Source organism: Nycticebus coucang, chromosome 17 (genome assembly GCF_027406575.1).
Source record: "Nycticebus coucang isolate mNycCou1 chromosome 17, mNycCou1.pri, whole genome shotgun sequence".
Classification (NCBI taxonomy): domain Eukaryota; kingdom Metazoa; phylum Chordata; class Mammalia; order Primates; family Lorisidae; genus Nycticebus; species Nycticebus coucang.
Genome location: NC_069796.1, coordinates 76,090,071 through 76,111,528, shown reverse-complemented (window position 1 = coordinate 76,111,528; position 21,458 = coordinate 76,090,071). Strand labels below are relative to the sequence as shown.

General features: G+C 41.7%; 1 protein-coding gene across 1 annotated transcript in view; it reads left to right on the top strand.

Moving 5' to 3' along the window:
- Positions 1-14,997, top strand: part of UBTD2 (ubiquitin domain containing 2) — an 88,124-nt gene extending 73,127 nt beyond the window's left edge. Inside the window, exon 3 of the mRNA XM_053567360.1 lies at positions 14,409-14,997. Coding sequence (XP_053423335.1) covers positions 14,409-14,806 — 398 coding nt within the window. The 3' untranslated portion in view covers positions 14,807-14,997. The remainder of the gene's footprint in view (positions 1-14,408) is intronic.
- The last annotated feature ends 6,461 nt before the right edge of the window (positions 14,998-21,458 follow it).

The following is a 21,458-nucleotide window of genomic DNA, read 5'->3' as shown; positions in this document are numbered from 1 at the left end:
TGGACGCCTGTAGTCCCAGCTACTTGGGAGGCTATGGCATGAGAATCACTTAAGCCCAAGAGTTTGCTGTGAGCTGTGATGCCGTAGCACTCTACCATAATAAAACTCTGTCTCAAAAAAAAAAATAAAATTTGGTATAATAGACTTATCTTATAGTGCTCTTGTGAGGATTAAATTGTTAATATAGCCTTTCGGCTGGAGACTCCATCTTCCAGTAATTCACCAAAATGACGAACACAAAGGGAAAGAGGAGAGGCACCGATACATGTTCTCTAGGCCTTTCAGAAAACATGGAGTTGTTGGGCAGCGCCTGTGGCTCAGTCGGTAAGGTGCCGGCCCCATATACCGAGGGTGGCAGGTTCAAACCTGGCCCCGGCTGAACTGCAACCAAAAAATAGCTGGGCGTTGTGGCGAGCGCCTGTAGTCCCAGCTACTCAGGAGGCTGAGGCAAGAGAATCGCTTAAGCCCAGGAGTTGGAGGTTGCTGTGAGCTGTGTGAGGCCATGGCACTCTACCGAGGGCCATAAAGTGAGACTCTGTCTCTACAAAAAACAAAAAAAAGAAAACATGGAGTTGTTCCTTTGGCCACATATATGTGCATCTATAAGAAAGGTGATATTGTAGACATCAAGGGAATGGGTACTGTTCAAAAAGGCATGCCACACAAATGTTACCATGGCAAAACTGGAAGAGTTTACAGTGTTACCCAGCATGCTGTTGGCATTGATGTAAACAAACAAGGGCAAGATCCTTGCAAAGAGGATTAATGTTCGTATTGAGCATATTAAGCACTCTAAGAGCAGAGATAGCTTCCTGAAACGTGTGAAGGAAAATGATCAGAAGGGCAGCGCCTGTGGCTCAGTGAGTAGGGCGCTGGCCCCATATGCCGAGGGCGGAGGGTTCAAACCCAGCCCCGGCCAAACTGCAACAAAAAAATAGCCGGGCGTTGTGGCGGGCGCCTGTAGTCCCAGCTGCTCGGGAGGCTGAGGCAAGAGAATCGCTTAAGCCCATGAGTTGGAGGTTGCTGTGAGCTGTGTAAGGCCACGGCACTCTACCGAGGGCCATAAAGTGAGACTCTGTCTCTACAAAAAAAAATAAATAAATAAATGAAAAAAAAAAAGAAAATGATCAGAAAAAGAAGGAAGCCAAAGAGAAAGGTTCAACTGAAGCGCCAGCCTACACCACCCAGAGAAGCCCACTTTGTGAGAACTAACCGAAAGGAGCCTGAGCTCCTGGAACCCATTCCTTATGAATTCATGGCATAATAAGCATATAACATAGCACACAGGAGTTCTAGTGGACCCATGATTTTAGGTGCTGGAACCTATTTATTCCCCATGAGCTCATGGCATAATAGGTGTATAGCATAGCACACAGGATAACCAATAGTCCCCATGTAACAGTGATACAAGGTGCTGGAACTTATTTCCCACGAATTCAAAAGTCAGTCAACACTTTGTCACATTCAATGGCAAGGTGCCTCCCTGAGCTGCTGGAACCTCTTTCCCTATGAATTCATGGCATGGTAGATACAAATAATAGTATAAAAATGTTTCTTGTTCATTCACTACAAGTGTGTTCCCCCCCCCAAGAAGTATTAAAGCAAATTTTAATGTGTCCTAAAAAAATAAATAAATAATAATAAATAAATAGTTAATATATGACCCAACTATAGCCCAAGAAGAAGGGGAAAGAAGAGAGGGAGTGGTGGGGAGAAGGGAAGATGGGTAGAGGGAGAATAATTGGTGGGAATACACCCACGGTGCATTTTACAAGGGTACATGATATTACTAAGTGTAGATTATAAATGTCTTAACATAAAATTGTTAATATATGTGAAGGGTGGGTTTAGGGCCAGAGCTGGTAAGTACTCTTAAATATTTGTTTTATATATATATATATATTTTTTTTTTTTTTTTTTGAGACAGTCTCACTATGTTGCCCTCAGTAGAGTGCTATGGCGTCACAGCTCACAGCAACCTCAAACTCTTGGGTTTAAGCAGTTCTCTTGCTTCAGCCCCTGAGTAGGTAGGATAACAGGCACCTGCCACAATGCCCAGTTATTTTGTTTTTAAATATTTTTGTTGTTGTTGTCATTGTTTGGCCGGCCAGGGCCGGATTCGAATCTGCCAGCCCCCATGTATGTGCCCGGCGCCGTAACTTCTGAGCTACAGGCGCCAAGCCTGTTTTTATATTTAAACTTGTCTTTTGGAAATTATTACTCTGCTAACTCTTTTCCAAATCTGCTTCTTCAGTTAAGCTACAGATAATTCAACTGAAGTATCTCACTGAACCTGAAGCAGTTAAAAACCAAGCAAAAAATCTTGTAACCTTAAATTCACATTTTTCTGTCACTCTAGTTTCCCAGTTACATGATTATTCTTTCCTTTTTGTTTTTCATCACATCTAACCTATTGATAGGTCCTGACAGTTACCATGGATTCTCTCATCAGATTTTTTTTTTTTTTTCATTTGTATAGTCAGGGCTCCCTGATTCCAGTCTGCCATTCTCCCTTCATCTTAGCACTTAGAATATAGTTGGGTTATAAAAGGCAGTGAATATTCATTGAATAAATGTCTCACTTGCCTGTGTTAGCCACCTCGAATAATTTTTATTTTCTTGAGACGGAGTCCCACCTACCGAGATGTTACACTCGGTAAAGTGCTGTGGCACCATACTCACAGCAACCTCAAATTCTTGGGCTTAAGTGATCCTCTTTCCTCAGCCTCCCAAGTAGCTGAGACTATAGGTGCCCACCACAGCGCCTGGCAGTTTGTTAGAGATGGGGTCTTGCCCTAGCTCAGGCTGATCTTGAACTCATGAATTCAAGCAATCCACCCACCTCCGCTTCTTAGAGTGGTAGGATTACAGGCATGAACCACGTGCCTGGCCCCACCTTTAATAATTTCTTATAGTATTAAGCCTAAACTTCTGAACATTACTATTAGGTTTCACTATTGTTACCTATTTAGTAATTACACGTCAATTATATTTCACCTCAGGCCACACACTATTCCCTACTTACTTTGAAATTATTCTTATTTCTGTATCATTCCTATTTCTTGAGTCCTTCATTTTTTTTCTGTGTCTTTAAAGCCATGTCCAGAACACATCATTTCTACAGAATTTCTTGTCAGCTCTCCCAGCGCTAATCACTATTCTAATGTCTTAGCACCTATCTTTGATTTTCAATTTGTACTGAAATCTGTGATGAGCATGTTGAATCTGCTCACTTTTTTTTGCAGTTTTTGGCCGGGGCTAGGTTTGAACCCACCACCTCTGGCATATGGGACTGGCACCCTACTCCTTTGAGCCACAGGCACCACCCTATCTGCTCACTTTGATTATAAACTCTTGGGAATTAGGGACAATCTGGGCTCTCTCATACCTTATCTCTTCGGTACCAGTAATATATGCCCTATATACTTCGGGGTGCTCAGTAAACATTTATGCAGCAACTCTGTAGAATGTAAGAATTGTTTTGTAGGGGGCAGCACCTGTGGCTCAAGGAGTAGGGCGCCGGTCCCATATGCTGGAGGTGGCGGGTTCAAACCTAGCCCCGGCCAAAAACCAAAAAAAAAAAAAAAAAGAATTGTTTTGTAGTGATCCTCATTAAGTTCTAAAGAGGTTACCTGGTAAAGATCATTATCAGCAGAGCAGTTTTGCCTCTAGTAAAGAGATTTGGGGCCATTAAATGGTGGGAGATTGGGAATATATTGTTCAAGAGAATCTGGGCCACAAAGGAGCCTGTCTGCTCTGAGTAGGTAATTCTGTAGTAATTTTCAGTTATATGTAAACAAACATTTTTTATTGATACTTTATGTTCTTAGATATTTAATTTGGGAAGAAGGTAACCTATAAAACTGTAGTCTTAAAATGAAGTTAAATAATATTTGACTAAATAATATGGATTTTTCTCCTATTTAGGTATTTTTTTAATGAGTTTTATTTTTTAGAGTAATTTTAAGTTCACAGCAAAACTGGAAGGTCCAGAGATTGCCCATATACTTCCTGCCCACACACATGCATAGCTTTTCCCATTGTCAACATCTACTACCAGAGTGGTTTCTTTGTTAAAATTGATGAACCTACGTTGACATATCATTATCACCCAAAAGTCCATAGTTTATATTAGAATTCATTCTTGGTGTTTTACTGTAGGTTTGGACAAATTTATATTGGCATGTATCCACCATTAATAGTATACAGAGTAGTTTTATCGCCCTAAAACTCCTCTGTGCTCTATCCTTTCCTTCCCACTAACTCCAGGAAACCGTTGATTTTTTTACTGTCTCTATAATTTGCCTTTTCAGAGTGTGAAAACAGTTGCAATCTAATAGTATATAACTTTATCAGATTAGCTTTTTTCACTTAGTATTGTGCATTTAAGTTTTCCCCATATGTTTTCATGTTTAATAACTCATCCATAGTCTAGATGTACCATAGTTTATCTATTCACCAACTGAAGATATAAAGTCATCTTTTTATGGCTGATTATTATTCCATGGTATACCTAAGTATGACCATTTGACTGAATCCAAATTTTTTTTTTTTTTTTTTTTTTGTGGAGACAGAGTCTCACTGTACCGCCCTCGGGTAGAGTGCCGTGGCGTCACACAGCTCACAGCAACCTCCAACTCCTGGGCTTAAGCGATTCTCTTGCCTCAGCCTCCCGAGCAGCTGGGACTACAGGCGCCCGCCACAACGCCCGGCTATTTTTTTGTTGCAGTTTGGCCAGGGCTGGGTTTGAACCCGCCACCCTCGGTATATGGGGCTGGCGCCCTGCTCACTGAGCCACAGGCTCCGCCCCTGAATCCAAATTTTATGTAGCAAATCCTTTCATTAATGGGTGCAGCAGAGAAAGATGAAGCTTTTCTTGCCTTCTTTGGAGTTTAAAAAAGAATGATCTTGAAATCAAAAGGTTGCATGTTCTCTGCTCCTGCAAAGTTTTTATAATATTTTGAATGGCTTTGTCGAATGTTTTTTTGGCATCCATTGATATGGGTGTGTGATTTTTCTTTTTTCACCTGTTGATGTGATGAGTAACATTAATTGGTTTTCAAATGTTGGGCCAGTATTGAATACTTGAGATAAATCCCACTTGGTCGTAGTCTATAATTCTTTTCATACAGCATTGTTTTTGATTTACTGATACTTCGTTGAGGCTTTTTCTATCTAGATCTATGAGAAGTATTGGTCTGTAGTTTCTTTTTCTTTCAATTGTCTTTGGTTTTGGCCTTATAGAATGAGTTAGGAAGTACAGTAGTCCCCTCTTATCCACTGGGGTATACAGTCTTGGTACATTCTGAGACACACACCCCCCAGTTGGATACCTGAAACCTGGGGTAGTACTGAACCCAATTGCCATCAGTCCAAACCCAGTTATTTTCATGTCTTCCATTCACAAATTTAATGTCATTTTTTAATCACTTAGCGTGTACTATGTCTGTAACTTGTGTAGTTTGAGGTGCCACAGCAAAACTAGCACAAATGTCTTCTTCCTTTTTCACAATTTCGGGAATAGAAGATTCATCCTCACTGTAGATGTTAGCAACTTTAACATATGATTTTTTTTTTTTTCTTTTGAGACAGAGCCTCAAGCTGTCACCCTGGGTAGAGTGCTGTGGCATTACACCTCATAGCAACCTCCAGCTCCTGGGCTCAAGCAGTTCTCCTGCCTCTGCCTCCCAAGTAGCTAGAGCCGAGTGGTGCCTGTGGCTGAAGGAGTATGGTGCCAGCCCCATATGCCGTGGGTGGCAGGTTCAAGCCCAGCCCAGGCCAAAACTCCAAGTAGCTGGGATCACAGGCGCCTGCCACAATGCCCAGCCATTTTTTGGTTGCAACTGCCATTGTCGTTTGGTGGGCCTGGGCTGGATTCGAACCCGCTAGCTCAGGCGTATATGTCTAGCGCCCTAGCCTCTTAAGCCACAGGCACCAAGCCCAACATATGATTTTTTTTCTTTCCTTACTAATTTGAGAATTTTGATAAAGGCCTATTCATATTGTTTCTTCGCGTGTGAATATTGGCAGATTGTGCTTTTTAAGGAATTGGTGCATTTCATCAAACTTATCAGATTTGTAGGCATAGAATTGTTCATAGTATTCTTTTATTATCCTTTTAATGTCTGTGGGATCCATAGTGATTGTCCCCTCTTCAATTTCTGGCATTGGTAATTTGTGCCATCTCTTTTTTTCCTTGGTTAGCCTGGGTAGAGGATTATTAGTTCTTTTCCCCAAAAAGAACCAGCTTTTGATTTCATGAATTTTTTTTTAAGTTTATTTCCTATTTTCAGTTTCATTGATTAATGCTTTAATGTCTTTTTTCTTCTGCCTACTTTGGATTTAATTTGCTATTCTTTTTCTATTAATAGTTTCCTAAGGTGGAAGCTTAGTGATTGATATTAGATCTTCTTTTCTTTTCTATGCATTATAAAATTGATATTCGATCTTTTCTTGTATAAGCGTTATGCACTTCCCTGTAGGCACTACTTTCATTGCATTCCACAAGTTATGGTAAGTTGTGTTTTCATTTTCCTTTAGTTGAAATATATTTTAGTTTCTTTTGAGATTTCTTTTTTGACCCATGTATCATTTAGAAATGTGTCTATGGGGCGGCACCTGTGGCTCAAGGAGTAGGGCGCCGGTCCCATATGCCAGAGGTGGCGGGTTCAAACCCAGCCCCGGCCAAAAACCACAAAAAAAAAAAAAAAAAAGAAATGTGTCTATGGCTTGGCGCCTGTGGCTCAAGCTGCTAAGGTGCCAGCCACATACACCTGAGCTGGCGGGTTGGAATCTAGCCTGGGCCCGCCAAACAACAATGATGGCTGCAACCAAAAAATAGCCAGGCACTGTAGCGGGTGCCTGTAGTCCCAGCTACTTAGGAGGCTGAGGCAGGAGACACGCTTGAGCCCAGGAGTTGGAGGTTGCTGTGAGCTCTGATACTATGGCACTCTACCCAGGGTGATAGCTTTGAGGCTCTGTCTCAAAAAAAAATTAAAAAATGTGTTAATATCCATGTATTTTGTATTTTCAGCTATCTTTCCATTACTTGTTTCTAGTTTATTTCAATTATGGTGTGAGAGCAGACATTGTATAATGTCTGTTCTTTTAAGTTTGTTATGGTGTGTTTTATGGCCCAGAATGTGGTCTGGATTAGTGAATGTTCCTTTCGAGTTTAGAAGAATATTTATTTTTCTGTCATTGGATAAAGTAGTTTAAACATTTGCATTATATCAAATTGATTAATGGTGTTGTTGAGTGTCATTTCTGATTTTCTATCTGTTGGATCTGTCCATTTCTGATTGAAGGGTGCCAAAGGGTCAACAGTGAATTCATCATTTCTCCTTGTAGTTGTATCAGTTTTGGCCTCACATAGTTTGACTCTCTACTGTTAGGCGTACACACATTAAGGATTATTATTATTATTATTATTATTATTATTCTTTTTGAGACAGAGACTCAAGCAGTCACCCTGGGTAGAGTGCTGTGGCATCACAGCTCACAGCAACCTCCCAGTCATGGGCCCAAGTGAGTCTCCTGCCTCAGCCTCCCAAATAGCTGGGACTACAGGTGCCTGTTACAACGCCTAGCTATTTTTTGGTTGCAGCCGTCATTGTTGTTTGGCGGGCCCGGGCTGGATTCAAACCCGCCAGCCTTAATGTATGTAGCTGGCGCCATAACCACTGTGTTACGGGCACCAAGCCAGTTTTTCTGTTTTGTTTTGTTTTTTTGTCGGGGGGGGGGTTGTTTTGTTTTGTTTTGTTTTGGGACAGAGTCTCAGTATGTCACCCTCAGTAGAGTGCCATGGCTTCACAGCGCACAGCAACCTCAAACTCTGGGGCTTACGCAATTCTCTTGCCTCAGCCTCCCAAGTAGCTGGGATTACAGGTACCCGCCACAATGCCCAGCTGTTTTTTGGTTGGAGTTTTCGTTATTGACATGCAGGCCTGGGCTGGGTTCAAACCCATCAGCTCCCGTGTATGTGGCTGGCGTTCTAGCTGCTGAGCTGTAGGCGCTGAGCCTTTTTCTGTTTTGTTTTGGTTTTTTTTTTAGAGACAGGGTCTCACTCTTGCTCAGGCTCGTCTCAGACTCCTGAGTTCAAACAATCCACCTGCCTCAGCCTCCCAGAGTGCTACTATTAGACATGAGCCCCTGGACCCAGCCTCTTTCAAATATTTCTCCTGTTTCTCTGATTCTTCTCCTTCTGATATTCTCATTATGTGTATGTTATTGGATATGCTATACTCTTTTGTTTTGTTTTCTAGTCTTTTTTTCTGTTTCCTTTCCAGTTTTAGAGATTTCCATTGAGATATCCTCAAACTCAAAGGTTCTTTCCTCAGTCATATTCAGTCTACTAATCGGCCCATGAAAGGCATTCCTCATTTCAGTTATAGTGTTTTTGTTCTCTAGCATTTCTTTTCGGTTCTTTCCAATTCTCTGTTTACATTGTTGATCTATTCTTTTTTTTTTTTTTTTTTTTTTTTGAGACAGACCTGGGTAGAGTGCCATGGCATCATAGCTCACAGCAAACTCAACATCAGACTCAAGCCATCCTCTTGCCTCCATTTTTCTATTTATTTTTAGTAGAGACGGGGTTTCATTTTTGCTTAGGCTGGTCTCGAACTCGTGAGCTCAAGCAATCCACCTGCCTCAGTCTCCCAGAGTGCTAGGATTATAGGCATGAGCCACCACGCCCCGCCTGTTCATCTGTTCTTGCATGCTGTCTACTTTATCCATTAGAGCATTAGCATATTAATCACTATGTTTTAAATTTCCAGTCTGATAATTTTAATATCCCCATTATATCTAAGTCTGCTTTTGATGCTTGCTTTGTGTCTTCATACTGTGTTTTTTGCCTTTTGGTATGTTTTGTGATTTTTTGTTGTTGTTGTTAAAAGGTGGGCATGATACACTAGATAAAGGAACTGCAATAAGTAGGCCTTTAGTGACGTGGTGCTAAGATGTGGGGGGCAGAGAAGAATTCCACAGTCAAGGGTTAGGTCTCAGTTTTTTCCTGAGCCTCTGCCTCTGGATTGGGAATTTTACCAGTGCTTCTTAGTTATAGTGCCAACATTAGGTGGGACAGGGTGGCTAAAGGGGCCAGAGTTGCGTATTTCCCTTCTCCCAGGTCAATTAGGCTCTGATAAAGCCCTAACAGGTTAGTCTCTAGTTAAATAATTTCTCTTGACAGAATGCTTTGACATATTTAAAACTGATTTCTTTTTGCTCTTCCCCCTTTGCCTCCTGGCCAAAAGCATAGGGGATGTTTCTCTAATACTTGCTACAAGGAGGTGGTAGAGAGGTCTAGGAGGTAAAACTCAGAGAAGTATCACTCTCCCGGGCCTGGGTCCCCTGGAGCTTTTATCCCTGGCTTTCTTACACTGAGCCTCCAGCAGTGCTCCAATTACATTTCAGGTGTCCCTAATCTGCACGACTTCCACAAAGGTTTTAGCTCCTGGTTTTCTGCTCTGATAAATATGACTCTCTGTATTCCCGTCTGTCTCTCCAATTTGGGGGGCAGTGGTTTTCCCTGCGATTGATCTTATCTTATAGATCCAAGAAGAGTTGTTAAATTTTCACTTTGTTATAGCTTTTTCTTTATTGTTAGGATGGAGTGGTGATTTCCAAACTTCTTACATGACAGACTAGAAACTGGAAGTCTAATTTTTATTATATTTTATTTTATTTTTGAGATAGAGTTTCACTTTGTCACCCTGGGTAGAGTGCTGTGGCATATAGCTCACAGCAATCTCAAACTCCTGGGCTCAAGTGATGCACTTGCTTCAGCCTCCCGAGTAGTTGGGACTACAGGCGCCCACCACAACACCCAGCTATTTTTTAGAGATAGGGTCTCACTCTTGCTCAGGCTGGTCTTGAACTCATGAGCTCAAGTAATCCAACCGCCTTGGCCTCCCAGAGTGCTAGGATTACAGGTGTGACCCACCATGCCTGGCCCTCAAAAGTCTAATTTTTAGTTTAATGTAAAACTACAGCCTATTTATAACTCAGAGTCTGATTTTTTTCTTTTTTTGAGAGTTTCACTTTGCCGCCCTTGGTAAAGTACTCTGGCATCATAGCTCACAACAACCTCAAACTCTTGGGCTCAAGCAATCCTTTTGCCTCAGCCTCCCAAGTTGCTATGACTACAGGTGCCCACCACAACAGCTGGCTATTTTTAGAGACAGAGTCTCACTCTTGCTCAGGCTGGTTTCAAACTCCTGAGCTCAAGTAATTCACCTGCTTCGGCCTCCCAAAGTGCTAGGATTATAGGTGTGAGCTACCATGCCTGGCCTCAGATTATAATTTTATAGGCAGAAATAAGGGAAAGAGTAAATAAACCAGAAACCTTTCTACTAAACAAAAAATAAGTTGCCTTTTCTAGATTAAAACTTAGGAATCTTCTAAGCAATAGAGTCTAGATTGCTTATTCCAGTATTGTAGATATGAGCACTGCCTGAGCTTGAGTAAAAAGATACACGGCTACATGGCAGGCACGGTGGCTCATATTTGTAATCCTAGCACTTTGGGAGGCCAAGGCAGCAGGATCACTTAAGGCCAGGAGCTTAAGATAGGCCTGCACAGGGTGGCGCCTGTGGCTCAGTCCGTAAGGCACCGGCCCCATATGCTGAGGGTGGCGGGTTCAAATCCGGCCCTGGCCAAACTGCAACCAAAAAATAGCCGGGCGTTGTGGCGGGCACCTGTAGTCCCAGCTACTCGGGAGGCTGAGGCAAGAGAATCGCTTAAGCCCAGGAGCTGGAGGTTGCTGTGAGCTGTGTGAGGCCACGGCACTCTACTGAGGGCCATAAAGTGAGACTCTGTCTCTACAAAAAAAAAAAAAAAAGATAGGCCTGCACAACATGGCAAGACCCTCTATTTTTTTTTTTTTTTTTTTTTTTTTGTAGAGACAGAGTCTCACTTTATCACCCTTGGTAGAGTGCTGTGGTGTCACACAGCTCACAGCAACCTCCAACTCCTAGGCTTAGGCGATTCTCTTGCCTCAGCCTCCCAAGTAGCTGGGATTACAGGCGCCCGCCACAACGCCCGGCTAGGCAAGACCCTCTATTATAAAATCTTAAAAATGAGTCAGGAGTGGCACGAGCCTATAGTCACAGTAGCTCAGGGGGCTGAGGTGGAAATGCCACTCCAGTGAGCCGTGATTGTACCATTGCATTGTAGTCTAGGCAGCAGAGTAAGACCATGTCCATGGAGTTTTTCTCTCTCACATGTTTGAGATTTGAAAACTAAACCCTGACTTGTTGAGCTGAAAGGCAAGAAGGAAAAGACTGAGCTTCTTTTCGTCATGTTGGAGAATTGAGTATTCGGACTTAGTAAGAGCCAAAGTGCCTATTAGCTGTTAAGTTTTGTACTTTTTTTTTTTTTTAGACAGTCTCACTCTGTTACACAGGCTAGAGTGTCATGGTGTCAGCCTAGCTCACAGCAACCCCACACTGCTGGGTTTAAGTAATCCTCCTCAGCCTCCCAAGTTAGCTGGAACTGTAGTCACTCACCACCATGCCTGGCTAATTTTTCTTTTTTGTAGTAGAGACAGTGTCTCACTCTTAACCCAGGGTGGTCTCGAATGCCTGACCTCAAGTGATCCTCCCACCTCAGTCTCCCAGAGTGCTGGGATCACATGGGGTGAGCCTGGCCTGTGCCTTTGTTTTGAGGTTGGCTTACACTACTGTTTTAGCACTGTACAAAAGGCTGCCATGCATCGCCAGTTCTAGTTTCTAGAGAGTCTGCAAATGTAGGATAGTTTTCAGTCAAGACATCATTCTGCCTTTAGTTTGACTGCTTTGGTTTGCAATCCTGCTGTATTATATCTGTTGTGGTATGAGAACATACTGAAGCTTGAGACAGTGAAGATTGCCCAATTGACTATACCCATATTTATAAGTACACTGGTACTAAAGTGGGACCTTACTGGTATAGGGAACTGCTAGTGATCACAGCTGTGTTTGAATTTGATTCACTTCTTCAATGTCATGGCAGTGTTAGTGAATAACACAGAGAGAAAGTCATGTATATCCTGCTTTCTGATAAGCTACCACCACAGCCCCTTTTATGTTACTTAGAAAGCAGACCAGATCAGACCCATGGTGAACTGGTGACCATTTTGGTCTCATTTCAGATGCTTTATGTTTTCATCCAGTTGACTACAGTTCATTAACTCATTTGTTCATTGATAATCATTTCTCAACATCCTGCTCTGTATATTAACTACCTTGTGTATGAGTATTCTGAATATGATAGGTATTTTATTTATTCCAATTGATAAACAACTGCTGTTAATATTCTTTTTTTTTTTTAATTGAGACAGAGTCTTACTTTGTCACCCCACGTAGAGTGCAGGGTGTCATAGCTCGCAGAAACCTCAAACTCCTGGGCTCAAGCCATCCTCTTGCCTCAGCCTCCCAAGGAGCTGGGACTACAGGCGTCCACCACAATACCTGGTTATTTTTAGAGACAAGGTCTCACTCTTCCTCAGGCTGGTCTCGAACTTGTGAGCTCAAGCAATCCACCCACCTGTGCCTCTCCCAGAGTGCTAAGATTACAGGTGTGTGTCACTGCACCCAACCTGTTAATATCTGGTTTGAGGAAAGGATATATTATATATAACTTTAAAATAAAATATTTATTAAGCTGTGCTTTTAAGACTTCCCCATGGAAGTCTTGGTAGTTACAATGTAGGTTATGTTCCTGTCTACCAAAGTACTCAGTTGGGTGGAAGCCCAAGAGTTCAAGGCCTGCCTGCACAACATTGCAAGACCCAGTCTTTAAAAAAATAAATAAAATTATAATGTAGTTATGCTTTATAAGGAAATTAGCCACTAATACTTTAAAACCGTAAGTGCTTCTTCACCTCTCCTGAGCTAGCTTGTTATAAACTTCATACCCCTTTTGTTCTTCCTTTTAAAAAGCCATAGCTTCGGGTTGGCACCTGTAGCTCAGCGGCTAGGGCTCTAGCCACATACACCGGAGCTGGCGGGCTCTAATCCAGCCCGGGCCTGCCAAACAACAATGACAACTCCAACCAAAAAATAGCTGGGCGTTGTGGCGGGCACCTGTAGTCCCAGCTCCTTGGGAGGCTAAGGCAAGAGAATCACTTAAGCCCAAGAGTTTGCGGTTGCTGTGAGCCCAACCAAGAGTTTGCGGTTGCGGCACTCTACCCAGGGCGACATAGTGAGACTCTTGCCTCAAAAAAACTATAGCTTCTCTGTAATAGATGATTAATAGGGATTAAATAAATACCTCTAATAAGACTCACATCTAAGCAGTGAGTGAGTCCGTGACAGCTGGTAAGGCTCTCATTTCTAGTTTGTAATCTCTTTGGACTAAGGACTTTTGGCCAAGTAGTTCAATTTAGGAAGTAAGAAAACTGCTCTGGAATACTTGGTTGTGGTGAGATGGGCTTAAGGTATCTGTTTTTTCCTCATTTGTTTAAGATACTGATTCTGGGGCAGCGTCTGTGGCTCAAGGAATAGGGCGCCGGCCCCATTTACCGGGGGTTGCAGGTTCAAGCCTGGCCCCAGCCAAAACTGCAAAAAAAAGGATAGCTGATTCTTGTTCTTAAAAAGATATCCCAGTGTAATTTGAATTTCCCTTTATTCGACCTAAGCATTCGTAATAAGCAAATTTGAATTTTTTTTATGCTTTCAGTTCCTTTTCTTTCTTTCTTTTCTTACTTTTCTTTCTTTCTTTCCTCCCTGGGCAGAGTGCCATGGCATCATAACTCATAAGAACCTCAAACTCCTGGGCTCAAGTGATCCTCTTGCCTCAGCCTCCTGAGTATCTGGGACTATAGACGCCTGCCACAATGCTGGGCTAGTTTTTCTATTTTTAGTAGAGAGGAGTCTTGCTCTTGGCTCAGACTGATCTAGAACTCCTGAGCTCAAGTAATTCATTCACCTCAGCCTCCCAGAGTGCTAGGGTTAACAAGGGTGAGCCATGGGACCCAGCGCCTTCCATTAATATTTTAATGAAATTGTGAACTAGACATGAAATGACTTAGAAGAGGGTTAGGGGTAAGGAGCTAGGGTCCTGAGAAGAAGGGGCTAGGTAAGTTTCCCACCTAACAGGTACAGTGTACAGGTATATGGCACACATCCTGGGTGAGGGACACAATTACATCTCAGACTTTACCTTACAAACACAAGGAATGTAATCTAATTGTGTGTACTCTCACATCAATCTGAAACTTCAAATATCCTGGTTAATGTAAAATTAGATAAAAATAGTCAAATAATTGGGTATGGGACTTGATCATGATTGGCTAATAGTGATTGGCATTATTTTATATATTTTTTTTCTCCACAGTGGCATGCTAGCAAGAGAAGCTTAAGCATTTTTCAAGGCATAAACAAATACGCATTCATTTAAACTCTTCTTCATATCTTCTCTTTCTGAAGGTGCACTTACAGAGTGCTATGATGAACTGGGGAACAGATACCAGCTTCCAGTCTATTGCTTAGCACCACCAATCAACATGATAGAGGAAAAGAGTGACATAGAGACTCTGGACATTCCTGAGCCACCACCCAATTCTGGATATGAATCTCAGCTCCGTTTGCGCCTTTCTACAGGCAAAGACCTCAAACTTGTGGTTCGTAGCACAGACACAGTATTCCACATGAAGAGACGGTTACATGCAGCTGAAGGAGTGGAACCAAGTAGTCAGCGGTGGTTTTTCTCTGGCAGACCTCTTACTGACAAAATGAAGTTGGAAGAGCTGAAGATCCCAAAGGACTATGTTGTACAGGTTATCGTGAGCCAGCCTTTGCAGAACCCAACACCAGTGGAAAACTGAACTGATCCTATTGGCTGGTTCCCTGATCCTTCTGCTCCTTTTTATTGTGATGTTATTTCCTACTCTATGGCGTGAAATTTATTTTCACTGCTCTAAATTCCCTATGAATGGATTTAGTTCTGAGGAATTAACCAGTGAAAATTTCCATCTGTGATGGAGACCAACAAAAATAATAAAACACAAAGAGCCAGCCTTTGAGACTCGTGTAATTACAATTTCTAATTTGAGAAGCAGTTAAATAGATAACCATTTATTTTAAAACAACTATGTAATGGCTATATTTAAATGATTTGGAACATTGCATCACGAAAATAGCACCAAGCACCTTTTGAATACAGATTTTTAAAATATATATCAAACTATAGAATTTCCAGAAAACGTCAATAACAGTTATAAAATGTAAGCTTTTTTCTTTAATGAAAACTGAAAAGAGTAGTATTTGATGTTTGCTTCTTTTCTGGTTTTTGATTCTTAGTTCATATATTTAGCCATAAAGGAGTAGAGACTGGCGAATTGTGCTTCAGTGTTGCTTTCCTCATCCCCACACGTTGAGGTCTTGATTTACATGCACACTAAATTTTGGTGCCTTTCAGCACATTGGTGGCAGGCATCCTTCTGTAACACTAGGCAATAATTTAGTCAATGCAGTCTCTGTGGTTTTCAACTGATACTCAGTTGAAAAGTCTCTTATCGTCTTGCTGCATACACATTTTGAAAGGTCTATATAATGAAGCTGTTTTCATATCGAGGCTTAGAAGGTCACTACTGTATAATACCTTCATTGATTTATCTGTTCTCCTTAGAGCTTTTCATAGCCAACTATGACCCCAAATGTATGGTTCCTGAGCCAGGGAACCCAAGAATCAAGTACAGTTGTTCCCACTACTACAGGATAATCAAGTAATTATTCTCTTCTCCTCCACTTTGCGGAAAGAGTGTAAGGAAAACCCATTCTATCTGTGCCTGGGAGAACTGTGCCCATTTTCAGTCTCTTAGAGAAAATTTCAACTTAAAATTTACAAGTATGAAAGGTTTACTGGCATCACCAAATTATGAAACATTGCTTTATACCTTAGTCTTAGAGCTTCCCAGTTCAGTTACCTCTGTTCATGGTGGATGACAATTTTCCTCCCTCATCTTTCCTAGCAAAAGCAAATTAAGAACCATCTGTAAGTCAGGGGCCTAAGAAAAAAGTGCAGTGAGATAACCTGATTTTTCTGTCCTGTGACTGGAGTAAAGCTGCCAAGGTTTATGTTTAATTTGGAGCCTTTTAAAAGTTGGTTCCTTAGGGCGGCGCCTGTGGCTCAGTGAGTAGGGCGCCGGCCCCATATGCCGAGGGTGGCGGGTTCAAGCCCAGCCCCGGCCAAACTGCAACAACAACAACAAAAAAATAGCTGGGTGTTGTGGCGGGCGCCTGTAGTCCCAGCTGCTCGGGAGGCTGAGGCAAGAGAATAGTGTAAGCCCAAGAGTTAGAGGTTGCTGTGAGCCATGTGACGCCCCGGCACTTTACCCCAGGGCAGTACAGTGAGACTCTGTCTCTACAAAAAAAAAAAAAGTTGGTTCCTTAGATGAGAAGGGGTTAAGAGTTGACCACTAAACTCCCGAGAATCCATGAGATGGAAAAGTAGAGGACAGAAGGCACTTAGACAGTTTCTCAGTTGGAAAATAGAAACCTTCGCACCTATTTGGATGTGAAACACCATTATTAAGTCTGATGACAAAATGAAACTGCTAATTAGTTTAAATGTAATGTTTAAAATGGTATTACACTTTCTATAGCCTTATTAAATATATCTATAATTGTAACTTACCATGTTTCTTAAAGCTTTAACTACTTCCCTATTTTTATGCAATCATTTTAAAGACTGTGGCTGTATCGAATTTAGGATTGCTGATGATTAAATCTAAATTCAAGAGAAAACAGCATTAATTCAAAAGGAGAATTCTCCTATTTAGACGTGGAGGTATGAGAGAGTATTTTAATATGTTGCTCTGTCATCAAAAAGTTTTGTGTGCCACGTTGAATAGCACCATCTCTCAAAGTTTGTCAGCTGGGAAAAAGGTGTTTAAGCCTACTTTTCTTAAGGAAAACTAGTGATACCATCGTTATCTATGATTGACAAAAGGTTGGTTTGTTGAGAATTTGAGCTCTCTTAAGAGTTTATTTTATTTTAAAGGAACACATACTTTGAATAACACTACTCTGGGCATGTTCAACTAACCTAGATGAGAAAACCATGGTGCTGTTTAATTGTAAATAGATTGATGTAAGATTGGACCAATACTTGATGTGTATAATTTTAGTATGTAGGGTTTTTGTGCTTTTTTAAAAAAAAAAAAAGTTCAATTCTCTCTTTGTCTTTGCCTTTATTCTGGGTTTTTCATCATTGTTACTCTCTAAAAGGGTAATCTGCCTCATTCTAATGAGAAGTGTGAAGGCCTCCTTTTTAAAACCCCAGCTCAATAAATAAGTTCATTATCACCAAACTTAGGCTCTGCTATGCCAAGTCATACATGGTCATTTATAAATGTGTTTCATTTCTGCATTGAGATCTTGGTCTCAAAAAGGCTATTGATTTTTCTCTTAAGAATCATGCTATAGGCTCGGCACTTGTAGCTCAAGCAGCTAAGGCGCCAGCCACATACACCTGAGCTGGCGGGTTCAAATCCAGCCTGGGCCCACCAAACAACAATGACGGCTGCAACCAAAAAATAGCTGGGCGTTGTGTCAGGCGCCTGTGGTCCTAGGTACTTGGGAGGCAGAGGCAGGAGAATCGCTTGAGCCCAGGAGTTTAAGGTTGCTGTGAGCTATGATGTCACGGTACTCTACCCAGGGTGATAGCTTGAGGCTCTGTCTCAAAAAATAAAAAAATAAAGAATCATGCTATAAACCAAAACTCAATTTTTCTTAAGCTCTGAGCTCATTTTTGGAACAAAAGTGACAAGTTTTGTTTTAAATACTTAGTATTTTATTTAAAATCGATGATACTTGCCAATGGAATATAATCCAAACATACCAAGGTGAAAAGAATCTCCTTTGCACTGCCTGCCCTCATCTCTTATTTCTTTTTCCCAAAGGTAACAACTTTTGCCAGTTTTCTGGGTATCTTTAAAAGGGTACTCTAGGGCGGCGCCTGTGGCTCAGTGAGTAGGGCGCCGTCCCCATATGCCGAGGTGGCGGGTTCAAACCCAGACCGGCCACACTGCAACTAAAAAATAGCTGGGCGTTGTGGCGCGCGCCTTGTAGTCCCAGCTGCTCGGGAGGTTGAGGCAAGAGAATCGCGTAAGCCCAGGAGTTGAAGGTTGCTGTGAGCTGTGATGCTACGGCACTCTACCGAGGGCCATAAAGTGAGACTGTCTCTACAAAAAAAAAAAAGTACTCTAGCACAGTGGTTTTCACATTTAAATATGCATCAGAATCACCTGTAAGGCTTATTAAAACAAATTGTTAGGACTCAGTGCCTGTAGCTCAGCAGCTAGGGCGCCAGCCACATGCCCTGAGGCTGGCGGGTTCGAACCCAAGCCTGGACCTGCTAAACAACAATGACAACAGTAACAAAAAAATAGCTGGGCATTGTGGCAGGTGCCTGTAGTCCCAGCTACCTGGAAAGCTGAGGCAAGAGAATTGCTTAAACCCAAGAGTTTAAGGTTGCTGTGAGCTGTGACACCATTGCACTCTACATAGTGGGTGACATAGTGAGACTCTGTCTCAAAAAACAAAACAAAAAAACAGATTGCTAGGCCCTTCCCCAGAGGGTTCTGAGTCAGTAGGTCTGGGTAGGGCCCTATAATTAATTGGCTTTTTTTTTTTTTTTTTTTTTTGGAGGCAGAGTCTCAAGCTGTTGTCCTGGTTAGAGTGCCATAGTGTCATCATAACTCACAGCAACCTCCAACTCTTGGGCTCAAGCAATCCTCTTGCCTTAGTTTTTCTATTTTTAGCAAAAACGGGTGTCTTGCTCTTGCTCAGGCTTGTCTCGAATTCCCGAGCTCAAGCAATCCACCTGCCTCGGCCTCCCAGAGTGCTAGGATTACAGGTGTGAGCCACCACACCTGGCCTATAATAACTGGCATTTTTAAAAGTTCCCCAGTGTGCTTCTGCTGATCTTAACAGCACTCTGAGAACCACACACACACAGATCTAGATGTGCTTCACTGCTCTTTGTAGCTCCAGTGGTATTCCATTGTTTGGGCATCCCACAATTATTTCAGAATCTTAGTTCCGGTCAGCTCTCTGCTCGGCTGTTTTGTGACTGTGAACCATGCTGCAATGAGTTTCCTTTTATATAGACACATCTTTGTGACTATATACATCTATATACATGCTTTCCCAGGAAGAGTGCAATCTATACATGTATGTGACTTGCCCTCCAGAAAGATTTTGCATTTATACTTAACAGCAGTAAGACTATTATTATTTTCCTATATCTTGACCAACTTTTTGATCTTTGAGAATCTGGTAAGTGAAAAACTTTGTCCTTTGTTTTTTTTTTTTGCAGTTTTTGGCCGAGGCTGGGTTTGAACCTGCCACCTTCAGCATATGGGGGCAATGCCCTACTCCGTTGAGCCACAGGCGCCACCCTGTCCTTTGGTTTTAAATTCTATTTTTCTTGAGTGAAGTTGAGCATTTTCCTATTTATTTGCGGGCATTTATCAGTGAATTGTCTATTATGTTTGTCCATATTCCTATTACATTTTGGTCTTTATGCTCGTGATTTGTAACTATTTTTTCTTTATTTAGGAAATGTTTTCTATAATATGTTGTCCTATCTTTTGTTTTTGTGGAATTTGCCATGTATAGGTTTTAAGTTATTCATGGTCACATCTATTGGTGTATTTTATGCTTCTGGGTTTTCTTCTTCAAAAGGTTTCTCACTCTGTGATTATAAAAATTTTCTCATGTTTTTAGTATTCCCTTTTCATTGTTCTGTGGAATTTATTTTGGTGAAAGGAATAAGGTAGTAGTCCAGATTTATTATTTTTTCAGATAGCTATCCCACTTTTCCTGATACTACTTATTGAATAATTTTCATCTGACTTTTCCCCATTTATGTGGAAAAACCCTTACTTTATGACAGTTTTAAAGGCAATCTACCTTTTTAAAATAATTTTCTGGTTAATAGGGCACAGCAGATATAATTTTGTCAACCTCCAGCTCTTCTCAGACACTGTGATATAATGTTTTTACTTATGGAGAAGAGAAAAAGAAGAATGTAGCTGATAATTTCCCTTGCAATAGCCAGTTTCCTGTCTTTTTTTTTTTTTTTTAATGAGACAGAGTCTCACACTGTTGCCCTGAATAGAGTGCCATAGAAGCTCATGGAAACCTCTCCTGTGCTCAAGAGATCTTGCCTCAGTTTCCTAAGTAGCTGGGACTATAAGCACCTACCACTATGCCCGGCTAGTTTTTCTATTTTTAGTAGAGACGAGGTTTCACTCTTGCTCAGGCCAGTCTTAAACTCCTGAGCTCAAGTGATCCACCTGCCTCGGCCTCCCAGAGTGCGAGGATTACAGGCATGAGCCACCAAGCTAAGCCTCCTGTGATTTCTTTTTGGGTCTCTTGTGATGCTTTTAGCCTCTGATACCTCTATTCTACAGAGGCTGTTCAGGTGGTTAACTCTCCATCTCAGCAGATGTCACACATGTCGGTCTCTTCAAGCCGTTGTCTTTGGCATGAGGTTGAGATGGTAAGACATGACGGCTGCTGGGCACCGTGGCTCACACCTGTAGTCCCAGCACCAGGGAGGCCAAGGCGGGTGGATCACCTGAGCTCACAGATTCAAGACCAGCCTAAGCTACAGTGAGAACCCATCTCTAAAAATAGTCGGGCATTGTGCTAGGCGCCTGTGGTCCCAGTTACTTGGGAGGCTGAGGCAAGAGTTCGAGGTTGCTGTGAGCCTTGACTGTCACAGCACTCCACTGAGGGTGACAAAATAAGACTGTATCAAAAAAAAAAAAAAGACGAGAGCTAAGGACTGATGGGAGAAAAATGATTGTATTTTATTTATTGTTAGCTTCCTCTAAAATTCTTCCCTCTTGATAGCTCATATAAATTGTGGAAGAACCTATCCATAGCCCTGGGCTAAAACTGTAGCTGAGGAAGCCTCTGTCCATTCAGGCCATTCTTCTACCCCGTTAGTGCCGCTCCTCTCTCCCCATCCCTTAGACCCCTAAACATCCTTTATTTAACAAGGAACTCTAAGGTAGCTAGGACATAGAGTGTTGGTGAGATTCAGAAACATACCTGAAATGTACGTAAGCTAGTAAACTCTACCCTAGAAAGCATAATCCAGTGGATTTACTCACTGTGGAAATAATGAAACTTAAATTGAAACATTTATTCATAAATGTACAAACATATTTTAAGAAATTTTGTCATGCAATGTAATTGAGAAAAGTCCTGAAGTGGACATTCATACGTTGTTTTATTTGTTGTATTCTTAGTCCCAAAAGAGCGTCAGTTCAGTTGTGCATTTGAACTGTACTTTTGTTTTTTTTTTTTTTTTTGGTTTTTGGCCGGGGCTAGGTTTGAACCTGCCACCTCCGGCATATGGGACCGGCGCCTTACTCCTTGAGCCACAGGCGCAGCCTGAACTTTAGTTTTTACACTGAATGTCAGTTTGGACCCATCAGAGATAAAAGCTCAGTTTCCTGA